Below are 14,697 nucleotides of genomic sequence, written 5' to 3' on the forward strand. Positions count from 1 at the left end.
AGAGCAGATCCGCGGAAAATATGTGATAGTTTAAATTATGACACTCCAAAATAAGGGAGGTGGGAAACCGTTAAACTATCACCCCTGTTAATAATATACAATGTGCCCTGCAGCCAGTTCTTTTGGCTGCACAACACACTACAGTGTTCCGTGATAACACATCACAACTTTTAAAAATACCCGCAAGATGTACGGTAAAATATGATGGTGAGCAAACTACCCAGAGCATGGATCCAACACGAATTACATATTTGACTTATGTAGCAACTGTAAATATTATTATAATATTAATGTTATGGGGGGTATGTCCCAGACCTCCTTGACTGAGCTCCAACCCCACTGTTATAAGTTGCTTGAGTAAGACTATCACAGTGCTTGTGAACGATCAAAAGAAAGTATTACATATAATGCCATTCTTCTCACTGCTCACGCAGTGCGTTTATTCTGCAAAATATCATAATGTATGATACAAGTCAGCGAACAAAGACAATAACAAAATGCTTAAATCAGGCCATTTTCAGTCATGTCGTGTGTTACAAAGATATGTACAAATTTCTGATGATCCTTGAGGTAATATTCGAAAAACATCATTATCATTTCTAAATAAAAAGAATTTCCCCATATTTAACTGTACGATCTAACAATTAATATAAAACACAGTTTCATTTGCACCATTTAATCAAGACGTGCTTTAGTGGATTATTACAATAATAAAAATGATGGCCTGAAGTAGCCGTTTACTTATTCAGACTTAAGTTAAACACCTACGGTCCAGTAAACAAAGCATCGAAGAAGTCGGTTGAACTATTCAGATTAAGCTAAACATCTACCTTCGAGTAAACAATGAACTGAAGAGTTTTATCAGAATATTTTGATAATAATAAACTATTGGATACGCCATTTCTGACCTATTTTGTGGACTGTATTACAAGTAGAAAATTAACAAAGTTAAAGCACGTTTCGAAACAAAATAACAAAATATAATAAGGTGGTAGACACTTAATCATGGTAATAAATACCGAGATAAATACAAGTTTATAAGAGCATTTATTTAACAATATCTTTGGCACAGTAATTCTGTGAATAAAACGGTTCAATTAATTACACAGGCCCTCTTTCAAATATATATCTACATAGACTTCAATACTTAGTGCAAAACGGTAAAAAAAAGCTTGCAAGATATAAGAATGTTGTATAGAAAAGTCAATTATAACTTTAATGAAGTCAAGTGACAATAATATTTTTATTAACACGCTGTGTTGTGTTTATTATACACAAATAGATGTAAAACAGATTATTGCTGAATGTCAGTATATGTTTATCGAATTATGTTTTGCACATCACCCTGTTGAAATCGAGAGGAATTCTTGGTGTGTGATATTTTCATAGAATTGGTACCACAGTACAGAAACCAATGTTTCAATTTTCCACGTCTACTATGTCGTGCGTGTAAGAATCCGAATCTCCAGACAAACTTTCTCCTTGTTCCGTGTCTGGAATACTGGAGTTTAGTGGAGAAGGGACATCTTCCGTTTGATCAGGGATACCAAGAGAGTGAGTTAAGATGTGACGCCTAAGGTCGCAATTCCGCCGAAATACCTTATTACAGGAACCGCAAGTATACGGTTTGATGTCGGTGTGGGTGAGGAGATGGGTCTTTAGGTTGCTCCTCTGATTGAAGCTGCGGCCGCATGTGGAACACTTGTGCGGTGAATCTTCCATGTGAAGTATCCTGTGAACGGCTAGGGTCCGGGATTGACAGAAGCCCTTTCCACATTCGGTGCACTTGAAAGGCTTTTCTTTGGAATGAATATATCTAAGAATTTTCGGAATAAAAATGGAAATAGCTTTTAAATAAACCGAACCTGACATGCTACTGATTTATTTTATAATTCTAAGCATTTTTAAATAATTTATTTATATTAACACTAACATTACCTTCTGTCTCTCAAATAAATACATTTTTTCAGCAATAGAATTATAGTAATTATATCAAGCTTTTCTAAATGTTATTTCTATCTCAGTTCATGAGTACGAACATCTTGCTGTAACTCATGTACATACTTACATTGGTCTTTACATTTTACAGTCAATAATTTTAAAAAGGTAAAAATGGTTAGGACTAATTCAGTTTGTGAATGATCGAATCTCTATTTATATTTTATTTCAAATCAATAATCACAAACTTCTAAATATTTTCATGTGTACTGGCAGTAAATCCAAAACCTAAGCTCAACTTCCTATCTACCGGTTAAGCTGCTGACGCGAAAACTTCGCTGATCTGATAAAAACAACACACTCTACTTTAGAATACTGTAAACAGTTAATTTTTTGAAGAGTGTAACCAAAAACTTTGGGCATTCTAATGTTTATGAATATTACTATTTACGTCAAATCTGTATTATTTATAGAATTTGTCATACCAAGCTCGATATGTCCAATATTTAGAGCATGGTTTTGTTAGTAAAGAGAGAAACAGTCGAGCACGCGGATGAGCCAAATTGAAGTTGACCAATAGAAGTGTAAAACATATATTACCGTGGATGTTAGCTAAATTAAAGTTGACCAATAGTAGTGTAAAACATATATTACCGTGGATATTAGCTAAATTATAAAAATTACAAATTTGATAGGACTGAGAAGAATACACGAGAAAGTGACGAAGCTACATTCCTAGTCTTTGTCAAATTATTTGTTCCAAAAACACAAGTGGATTTTTTCGACCAAAGTTGGCGAGACTCGTGAAAGAAGACGCTGAACTCTAGTTTATAAAACAAATGCTATAAATCATCTTTGATTCATTTGACTACTTTTCAGTTGCCATAAATCGTTTGTTTATTTGTTTGTTTTTGAATTTCGCACAAAGCTACACAAAGGCTATCTGCACTAGCGGTCCCTAATTTAGCGGTGTAAAACTAGAGGAAAGGCAGCTCTTGGGTTACTCTTTTACCAACGAATAGTGGCATTGACCGTGACTTTCTAACGCTCCCACGGCTTAAATGGCAAGCATGTTTGGTCGAATGGGGATTCGAACCTGCGACCCTAAGATTACAAGACGAACACCTTAACCACCTGATCATGCCAGGCCTGCCGTAAATCGAATGTTACAATTAATGTATTAACTTGTACAAACCTCAGTAAGGTTATGTATTAAAACTTTTTATGTCTTCAACAATTACAGTACATGTATGCGTACAAGAACGATTCGATTACGATCTTTTTATATTTACATTTGTATTGCTGGGATTGAGCCTTCCATTAAGTTACATTTATTTTAAGGTATAAACGCAAATGTTTATCACTTACAGATGTTATTTATTACGAAGAATGTAAATGGAAATTCAAACAAACTAGACTGAACTTTCAAACGTTGATTTTATTTGTCTGTGTCATTTCGCCTAATAAATAGTTGTATCAATATAATATCCCCTATAAGTACGTGTTAATGTTTATATATCAATCGAATATTCCATATAAGTGCGTATTAATGCTTGTATGTCAATATATTTCCTATAAGTGCGCATCAATGCTTATATATCAATAGAATATTTCCTATAAGTGCGTATTAATACTTATATATCAATAGAATATTTCCTATAAGTGCGTACCAGTACTTATATATCAGTAGAATATACCCGGTAAATGCGGATTAATGCTTATGCATGACTTAAACAAAAATAAATATTATAAAAATTTACCTGTGATCGCGTAGGTGATCCTGTCTACGGAAAGCTTTATGACAGATGTCACAAGTGTAAGGTCGTTCATCCGTGTGTGTTCTCTCGTGTATTAACAGGTTGTAAGACTTGGTGAAGCGACGCTGGCAGAATTTACAGATAAACTCTTTCTTCGGTCTCGATGACCCTCTACCTCGAGGACCTTTTCGTTCGAAGAACTCTGCTCCAAATCCAATCGGTCCGATACTGTAATAAGGTGTCATAAACGGAAATGAATGACTTGTTATGACTGGAAGAGAAGCTGTCGATTGAATGATTGAGGGAATCTGGGAGTGATAAGTTTCCTTAGATATATTTTTATCAACTCCTACCATTGTCTTTTGGGAGTTATAAGTTTCCTTGCAAGCTATCTCGTCGTCTTTGGTAGTTGCAGATTCTGCCAACCGAGAAAAGTCAAATTTCGAAACCTTGTGTTTGGTAGTACCTAAAATATTAGATACCACTGGTCGGGCGTTTACATTAACGAGTTTCTGGGATATTTTTTCTAATGTCATACCTGAAACTTCTACACCTTTTACTGAGTCTGGTTTAATGGGGGTTTGCCCAAAAGAATGGGCAGCGAAAATGAAAGGATATGCACTAAACTGATGACCACAACCAGCCATTGCGTACGCAGGTAGAAGAGGAAGAGGGGCCAGGGGCAGTTGGGGTCGAGGATATATGGGCTGCGGAAGAGTGTTCACTGTTGAAGAATTCATTAAATCTGGAAGAACTTGTTTGGTCTTGTAGTGTGAGAAGAAGGAACCAGGTGAGTTAAGTATGAGGCAATCAGATGAAGGAACCTTGTTTCTTTCTGCACTCGGGAATTTTATACTTGCTGCTAATGGCGTCTTCTGGTAGGCGACATCTGTTGAGAACAAATGAAAAATAAATTGAGAATAACTTTAAAAACAAACCAAACATAATCTTCTGTTCGATACAATATCCCATTCAAATCTAAAAATAAATCTTTAGGCTTACGAAACCATTGTTTTTGAGCAAATGATAAATGATTCCCTAACTTTCCAAACAAAACCACAAAATGACCAACTTGTACTGAATTTACCATTCTTAGGGCGTATGAAACTATAATTGTCTGATTTACTCTCTAAAAGTATCTCTTTGTTTGTTGTTTCACACAGAGCTTCACAGTACTTTGCACAGAGCCGGTATCGAAACACAATTTTATAAGTCCTCAGATTTACTGCTTAGCCGCCAGGGGGCACGAAATGTGTCATTTATTAGCAATGTTACAGAAACGCTACTAATTCTTCAGTGTCATCGTCTATATTTAATTTATCCATTAAACGAGCAAATCTTTAAATTAAATTATTTCATAGGCTTTATAAAACTGGCAGAAACATGTCGACGACGCACTTTGTATTGTTAACAGTCGTAATGTGGACAGTTTATTGTTTCAAACGTACAAAATAAAACAATAACCTTAAAGACAACAGGCTTACATAAAGTTAATATCTTGCAATCAGTGTTTATTTAGTTAACTTTTAACCCACTTCGAGACACGTCATCAGACTTTATTTCGTTTTCTATACCTTATATACTAAACACCTATATTGAATATGATAACTCTTCAAGATTAAACACTAGTACATTTCAAATAAGAAACGTTTCTGTATTTTATAAATATGATACCTCAGTTAAAAAGACATTAACTCATGCACATATATACATTTTTTAAACACAGATATTAGCCAGCTTCAGAACGTAATGACGAAAGCCTTCTAAAGTGACTTATAAAACCAACAACCGCATGGTAGATATTCAATAACAATTGACTAACCAAACCTTAAAACATTTTCTATTAGGACATTAAGTAACTAGGACGAGGCTTCGCTCTGGCTATTTGTATATTTCTTAAGACATCCTATACTGTCGCACGTGCTTCTTAACTTTATAATTCACTTGTTCAGTGTTATTGCTCTTTCTTTAAATTAGGTACCATTTATGAGATATTTTCGTCAAATAGTTCTCATTACTGACGATTATGTTAAAGATGAAAATAATGAATGACCGAAAAGAAAATTTTTAAGGTTTATAAGCGCAAGAGCAAGAATATGTTAACGGTGTTATTTAGACAAATATCTCCTAGGGTGGATAGACTATGAGAATGATTACGGCCCTGCAGGGGAGGGCGGTTAGTGCTGGTATCGTTTTATTAGTTCGGTTTTACTTATTTCAGTAGAGTACTTAGAGTTTCATTTTTTATAAGCTCAGTTACGACATAGTAGGTTAAACAAATGTAAGGACTTTTTTCATGTCCAATGTTTACACAGCGTTCTTAAACTGCAAAGCGTGATACAAGATGACGAGATGGTACTTGCAATTTGAAAAATAAAGTGAAATAGTTGTGTTCGTTTGTTTCTTTTTCGAATTTCGAGCAAAGCAACACGAGGAATACCTGCACTAGCCGTCCCTAATTTAGCAATCTAAGGCTAGAGGGAAGTCAGCTAGTCATCACCACCCACCGCCAACTGTTGGGCTACTCTTTTAACCAACGAATAGTGGGATTAACCGTGACTTTATAATGCCCACATGGCTGAAAGGACGAGCATGTTTGGTGCAACGGAGATTCGAACCCGCGACTTTCAGATTACGAATCGAGTGTCTTAACCACCTGGCCATGCAAGGCCCGCTATATGCGCTAGCCATCACCACCTATCGCCAACACTTGAGCTACTCTTTTAACCAACGAATAGTGGGATTGACCGTCACATTATAACGCTCCCACGGATAAAAGGGCGAGCATGTTTGGTGCAAAGGGGATTCGAACCCTCAGTTGCGAGTCGAGCGCCCTAACCACCTGGACATACCGAATCAAATAATAAGAGACATTTGGCGTCACCAAGAATGAGGGGCTGAGAGACGTTACATATTTTTAAAATTCTATAATTTTAAATACAATTCTTCATAAACATGCACTCTACACTCTAACGGATATGTAGGCAATGCTCATAAACATTTAATGTTAAACATGTAATTTAATATGGTGACTATCTTTTATATTATAGGATAGAGATGTACTCTGGTATGTAATATGTACTTTACTATCCAAACCTTACATAAAGTACGTGTTATAATCATTGTGTAGTGTTACTGTGATTAAAGCCTGTCTACGTTAGTGCATTTGATAATGTCAGACATCAGCAAAGTTTTCTTATAAATTAAATTAAAAATTGCAACGTTGACTTCGGTAAAAACGTTAAAAATTAAGGATTCGCTAATTGTTAGATCAAAATACTCATGACTAGTATAAGAGTTGCACTGTTTTACTAAGCCTATTTAAACCAAGAAATGTTGCAATAATCTGTCGTGTATCGAATGTTATAAGAAGCGCAATACAGTGTTCGAAAAACTATTATAATTCAAGTACACAGCAAGTTATACAAAGATTAAGCTCCTAACTTTATGTCCAAGCTGGAAACTCACACATTTCACACTTTAGCTATTATTTTCTGTGTGATAATATGTGAGAAATTTCGCTCACTGTTAGAATCTAGACAGTAAAAAGGACTTCCAAGGATATATGGTTTAAAACCAAAAAAAGCAAACATGCCTCAGGGTTATGGGAAAAACTCAGTGTTAAGAAGGATTTCATGTTTTTAAACACAACATTCTGACAACCTCATTTCCATCTTTCGGACAGAATCCTCGTCAGACCAAATGTGCTCACCCTTTCAGCCGTGGGGGCGTTATAAAGTGACAGTCAATCCCACTATTCTTTGATAAAAAAATAGCCCAAAAGTTGGCGGTGGATGGTGATGGCTAGCTGCCTACTCTCTAGTCTTACACTACTAAATTAGAGACGGCTAGCACAGATAGCCATCGAGCAGCTTTTCGCAAAATGCAAAAACACAAACAATCAGACATAAATTTCCAAAATACTGAAGCATACATAAAAAGTTTCTATGTTCATTATTACTGTTTATAACGCTCTTCCTGTTGGTGTTCAACCTATTTTCCGGACTGGCATTTCAACATATGAATTACAAATCTCAATTATTTCTCTAACAACAGGGTTACTTGCTTACCACGTTGTGGTAGGAGATTAGGGTTAGCTTTGTGGTAATCGTACAATTTATTATAACTGAGCTTGTGATGTATACGCCTAAAACCTGAATCTCGGAAACTACGACAGTGATCAGTATGTTCGTTCAAGCAGAACCCTTTTAACTTTCTCTTTGTTTAAGTATAGGGGAATTCTTAAGAATGACACGTATTCTAAATCTGACTCAACCAGTTATCAACAGGGATCAGTGAAGCATTACCATAGTGTTGAAATTTACATTCTATAGTGGGCCTAGTAAAGTTAAAGAATGACAAAGTATTATCTTGTTCTAACACTTTTTCAAACTACGATAGCTCATGAAATTGGGCAATTTATCATAATAAAGCTTGCGAAGTATACGTCCAACACTTGGATTTCAGAAAGTACCTCACCTACCATCAACAACCATAAGTAGGTAATATTTTCATAAGTATGTACTATTTTTATAGCTTAGCAATAAATAGAGGAACTGAAATTTCCACAAAATTGATTTTTTTTTTTCAGATTTCACCAATAAAAATTATAAATAAACGAGTAAGTTTAAAATATAAACCAATCAAAAAATAAACTTAAAAAAGTTGTTTCTCTTTGGTGAAAATATCATGTGATGCAACAGCAATGTAAGGCACTTCTATTGATAATTGTTTAATTTAATAAAATCCGCTTTGTGATGTAATGCTGTGATGCTAGCTCATTTTTACACAACACTTTCAATAAAATCCACTTTTTCATGGATGGTGAACATTATTGAATGTCAAATTGAGTGAGTACATGGTTATAAAACAATCAGGGAATTCCAGAAAAAAACAGTAAGCCCAATAGCCTTCCGCAGGAACTAGCTAGTGTTTTTAACGTTAAAATCTAACAGTTTAATTATATACACTTGTATAAAAAAAACCCATCAAAAGTGATAGGAAATTACTGCTGAATCGTTAACAAAAATTATAGACTTCAACTAAAATGAATTTTTCTGTACCTTCAAAATACACTTACTCTTCTCTTATTTCATCAGTTTTACATTTTTAGTAAACACTGTGTAGAAAAATGAAATGTTATTGTGAATAAAAGTACAGGTGCACTCAGAAAGAGAATTGAATACCACTCTTGAGCCTTTTTAATGTACTCTAGGTCAAGGAAAATAATAGAAAAAATAATGCAGACATTCTGTCACAAATTTTCTACTTTTTCGACTATACAAAAAAAAGATATTTGGTAGTAATAAACCTTTGTTTTTCTTTATTTTTTAACACCAAATAAGTAATTTATGTGTTGAAATACCAAGCAAATATTTATTAATTAACGTTTATTTACCATTTGAAACCTTTTAAACAGTGACTCTATAAAGTTAATAACGGTAGGCCTATTTCTAGTCTACTTTAATATATAAACATAACGTAAAGCGTAGCTAAAACATTACTTGGTAAGTTTTATTTTGCTTTTCACTACAACTCAATGTCATAGAATTTCTAAATTAAACTATTTTGCTGTTTTATCACCAAACTTATCAGGTAAATAAAGAATAAAAACAAATCTTACTAGCAAATCAACATTTGACCATTCAACATAAGCACCTAAGTTGGCCTAAGAACTATCAGGTGATAGTTTTGTTGCTAAGAGACGACGCATATTGTTGAGCATTACCAAAAAAAAGACAGTGAAAGTGTTCTCGAAAGAGTGACAAAGGAAATACGTCTTTTATAGTTAGTGATGTATTATAGGAAACGTTCGTTTACGACAAAGCGGTATGTGATGTTTTTAATGCTGTCTACCAGTTTAATTTGAAAAAGTAACGCACTGTAATAGGATATGGTGATTGATTAGAACAGTGGTACCCAACCAGGGGTGCAAGATAGCGTTCCAGGGGGTGTAAGGTAACATTTGTTTTGGCCACCTTCACCTTTATTCTTAAATAAATAATTTCTGTGAGGGGTGCGAGAACATATTAAATTTTTTTAGGGGTGTGGGGCATAAAAAAGGTTGGGAACCACTGGATTAGAAGACAGCAGTATGTTTCTAACTTTCAAGTTTACCAGTTAAATTAATATAAACTACAGAATTATATATATATATACTCGTATGTATAGTAGGAAATTGTGGTTGATATGAGGAGACGGTATATTTTCAACGTTAAGGTCTACCAGTTTAATTGACCAAAACTAGCAATATAGTGTGTGTATGTTTTTTTTTCTTATACCACAGCCACATCGGGCTATCTGCTGAGCCCACCGAGGGGAATCGAACGCCTAATTTTAGTGTTGTAAATCCGGAGACATACCGCTGTACTAGCGAGGGGCAGCAATACAGTAGGAGATGATCGTTGATTATAATGTAACGGTATGTCTCTTACTACGAGTAACTATTCCTGTATTACTTCTGAAAGAAAAAACAGATAAATTTGAAATGGCATGGTTTATTTCAGTTCATCAATCTCGTAAGCTTTTAACACAACAAGGATAAAATATGATAAAATAAGATGCAATAAAGATTGAAATTGAGGGAGCATGTCATCAGAGATGTCCTTACTATTTAATCTAAATTATAAATTGTCAATACTGAGACATAAAGCGCTACCTGCTCTTTTAATGTATATAAAAGTGCGCTATCTTTGTTCACTCAAAGGTCTGTTAACTGGAGGGAACTTTCACAATTTTGTCAGTTATGTATATAGGAAATAATTTCATCTTTCAACCAACGACTTTAAACATGATGTTAACAATAGCAACGTGGTTACACAAGAAATTTAGTATATATTAATAAGTATTAAAATTATACGTTGAATAAATCTAGTGAAGTACATATAATTAGATGAAACTGAAAGTGTTGTAATTTTGAAATCGTTTCTAGCATTGAGATATAAAAACAATTAAAACAATTACAAAAGACTATTTAATTAGACTGTTTAGACCTATTATGTTTCATGTATAGATACACACACACATTTACATATGTTAATGTAGTTTTAATTTTAGACTGAGATTGTACCTTTTTCTTTGTTCTTTGGAAGTAGCTTCCGCCATGATATTTCCCTAAAGCATATTTTATAGCATTAGATAAAATAACTTTTAAAAGCGACCATAAAACCTGCAAAGATCGTCCTGAGCTTTAAGACTTGCAAACTAAAATTCTCGAGTAAAATGATCGATTTGGTTAGATGCATGACTTTACCTTTAAAGTCGAAATTTCGGAAAACTCTTCGTCTGTTAGCATACACAAAAGCTAGTAATTTTAATTATGTTCATGCGTAGGTTAGCGGTGTCAGCAAACAATGAAAGTTTAAGGGCACAAATAGACTGTATAAATTCCAAAATTGTCTATTAAAATAATTCAATTTACCAAGAGTGGTATGTTTCGTTTATTAACTACAAGGGTCTATTTGTACTTTGCTTACCGCGGATATCGAAATTAGATTTTTAGAATTATAAGTTCTGAGCCACCAGAAGGCAGGTTATTTAAACAAACACTTATCTAAATTTTATATTCTGCTAAGAATGAGGATATTTACAGAAATATTTTACTGAAATATGCGGTGTAATGGACAGCTTGGAAAGTTTGTAATGTCTATGATGTTTTCTATAATGTATTGTTGACAACTGCGTATTCTACGAAAACTTTTTATAATAACAACAAAATTAAAGCATCTACGACGTAAAATCATCGGAAAAAACTTCATTCTGAAACCAATAACGTATGTACAGAAATATATATATATATGTATAAGATCCTTACCATGATGGAACATGTTCCTTTACGAACCACGACAGGAAAACAATTCTAATGCATGTGGGAAACAAAATCACTCGGTTCATTGCCACTAACCTTACTATTCCCCCTGTCCTGGTACCGTACCTTTTAGTATTAACAGAAAATACCCTGCACCAATAGGAAGATAACAGCACAAAATGGTTCCACTATTTACTAAAATTTCTTCATTGGTATTTCTATATAATTATAATACAAAATAATGGTTTTCAGCTGAGAAATATGACCAATTTCACTGTTACCATCTACCAAAATTACCATAATTTAAACAAGAATAAATGGGAACATTAAAGTCTGCATCAGTATAGTTCAACTCGCCACACCGCCAAGAGGTGTTTTGGATTTAGAGGCATAATTACGACTAAGTGTAAGAACATAGGAACCCGACATTTCCCAAAGTAGTGCAGTTGGCTAAAGATAAAACGACACTGTTTAGGTCATTTAGCCAACGATGGAAAATAACAATATATGTAGGATGACAATTCTAACAAGGAGTATGTTAATTTTCCTTCATTATTGTGTGTTTAAAAGAGTGCATATTTCTTGCATACTTGTAGCCTTTTCTTGTTAATTTTTTTGCCTAAAACATAAATACTTTCTACTGTCGGATGAACAGAAAACACGCTTGACAAGCTCACTGGACGCCATCACGTATAATGCTAGTTCAGTCATACGATATCTAGCCATTCAACATCTATGAAGTAATTACATTCTTATTAAAAGTTTAACCTTTGGATCCGAGAATCAGGTTTGAACCTGGGTCTAGGAAATGAAAAAAAAAAAACTTGAATTATCGCACTTCTACCAAAGACAGTCAAATAACTGTTATGCAAAGAACGTTGTTGTTGATTCTTGTTAATAAGCATTTGAAACAATATTTAATGTTTTCGTTAATGAATTTTTATCATCTATCATTAGTCTATATATTTATTCATATATATATATATATATATATGTACACATCTTTATTTTATACCGCCTCGAATTTTAGCATAGGAAACATTTCCTTTTACCACTGTAATAACTACACAAACACGGTAATTTGATGATAGCTTTGTTTGGAATTCTAGCAGACGATTTTTTTCTAATAGTAATAAATAACAATAATTTTGAAATATACATTTCCAAAAAAACAATTTATTCCAGAATTTTGCTCAAAGTTGCATAGAGCCAGCCTGTCCATAGCCATCCCTAATTTAAATTAACAGATTAGAAGGAAAGCACCCATCGCCAATTCTTGGGCTACTTTTGTCACACTGCCCTCTGGTGGTTCAGCGGTAAATCTGAAGACTTATAACGTTAAAAGCAGGGCTTTGATTTCCGTGGTAAGCACGGCGCAGATAGTCCCTTATGTAGCGTTGCACTTAAAAAGAAAAAAAATTATCCGACCTGCTAATGAGATTAGACGTTAACGTTTATAGCACCCCCACCGTCTTAAAATGTGAAGGAATGTTTTTACGATGAAGGGTCGCGAACATGATACCTTCACAGTTTCAGCACTTTAGCCAATGGATTATGCCAAGCCTGGATCTAAAAAAAAAGAAATATTTATATGTTGTACATGTATATATAACTTTAGAAAACAAGAATGTTGAAATACAAGAAAAAATAAACCTACGGGTTGCAATAGTTTCTGAAGAGCTCAATCACTTACACATGGTCAGGTGGTTAGGGCGTTCGACTCGTAATCTGAGGGTCGCGGGTTCGAATCCACGGTGCACCATACATTCTCGCCCTTTCGCCGTGGGGTCGTTATAATGATACAGTCAATCCCACTATTCGTTGGTAAAAGAGTAGCCCAAGAGTTGGTGATCGGTGCTGGTGTCTAGCTGCCTTCCCTCTATTTATACACTGTTAAGTTAGGGACGGCTAACGCAGATAGCCCTCGTGTAGCTTTACGCGAAATTCAAAAACAAACAAATAATCATTTACTAATTTTCTTCTGCTTGTTGACATTTTTTAATACGCGAACAGTCGAACAACATTCATTTTACCTACGCAGTTGCAGACAGTATTTAATTTTGGAAAAAAAAGTTTCGATTTTTTTTCAACATAAATATCGACACAGGTAATACTGAGACATCATATAATTTTCCGAACTTGTTTCATGTTCTTTGTACTTCACTCAATTTATCATAATTTTCCGATACTTCTCACATTTAATCTGTATCGTTATGTTACTCAAGTACCATCAGCAAATAAAGAACGAGTCTGAGAAAGGAAAATTCTAAATACACTGAATAGATTAGAAAATACGGTTGAAGGCATGATATATAAAAAAAAAGAAGACAAATGACATATTCGGCTTGAATAAAAAAAGCTATGAATCATGGGAAACTTTCCGCGAAAAGGATTGATATAATAATGGAATACATAGTCTTGACATGTTAAATGTAATTTATTTTTAACTACAACTGATGTGCCAATTCCTTACACACAGGCTTATCTTAATCTACCAACATTTAAAACATATGTGAACATTCATTGATAATCAGACATCAAATTTAACTAAATGTGGTAATTTTCATAAGAAACATATCATTATAAGTAAAGTTTACAGGATGATTTGTCAATTATTTTTTTGTGAAATATTGTAGAACGAGTATATGTTGGTAATGTCCATTTCCAGCTTTAGCCTAATCTTAGTAGTGTAATTTATGAATTTGTAGAAAAACCTAAACTGAAGTTTTCAAAAATCAAGAACATTAAACTTAGTTTTTTTGGGTTCACTACAACGTCTTCTGTTGATGGAAGAAAGTATTTCTTATGTGGCATATTACAAAAGTAAGCGACTGCTCGTATTAGTGATATTATCCAGTGATATAAAGGTTAGTTCTCCTGGTGTGCTCTTAATTTGAAATAATAGAAAGCATTATATGATATGCAAAAACAATACCACAGAATATTACTGAGTCGTTATAAAAGTAAATAAATCGCACTGTGTATCACAGAATATCACAGCGTAGAAATAAAACTTATTTCCGCATCGCTGTGAACACAGAATTTTTCATAACAATTCTCGTCCTCTGTTTTTATATAGCAATGTTCTATGTGTAGGCTTAACGCACTGTTAAAAGTTAATTCCGATAATCACATCTACGTTTACGTAGAATGCGCTGTGGTGATTAACCTTAAACTTCGGCAACAAACGACCGA

General features: G+C 34.0%; 1 protein-coding gene across 11 annotated transcripts in view; it reads right to left on the reverse strand.

Annotated features, from left to right (window-relative positions):
- Positions 1 to 408: 408 nt before the first annotated feature.
- LOC143252678 (uncharacterized) overlaps positions 409 to 14,697 on the reverse strand; it is an 85,734-nt gene continuing 71,445 nt past the window's right edge. For 6 of the 11 annotated variants that reach the window (XM_076505190.1, XM_076505196.1, XM_076505192.1 and 3 more), the window contains 2 exons: positions 3,699 to 4,584; positions 409 to 1,816 (listed from right to left, as the gene is read on the reverse strand). In XM_076505190.1, the coding sequence (XP_076361305.1) occupies positions 1,420 to 1,816; positions 3,699 to 4,584 (1,283 nt within the window). In that variant the 3' untranslated portion in view covers positions 409 to 1,419. Of the gene's footprint in view, positions 1,817 to 3,698; positions 4,585 to 11,508; positions 11,537 to 13,195; positions 13,435 to 14,697 lie in introns of those variants that run through there. The other 5 variants (XM_076505188.1, XM_076505186.1, XM_076505189.1 and 2 more) reach the window with 2 other exon arrangements.

Source organism: Tachypleus tridentatus, chromosome 6, assembly GCF_004210375.1.
Source record: "Tachypleus tridentatus isolate NWPU-2018 chromosome 6, ASM421037v1, whole genome shotgun sequence".
Taxonomy (NCBI): Eukaryota; Metazoa; Arthropoda; class Merostomata; order Xiphosura; family Limulidae; genus Tachypleus; species Tachypleus tridentatus.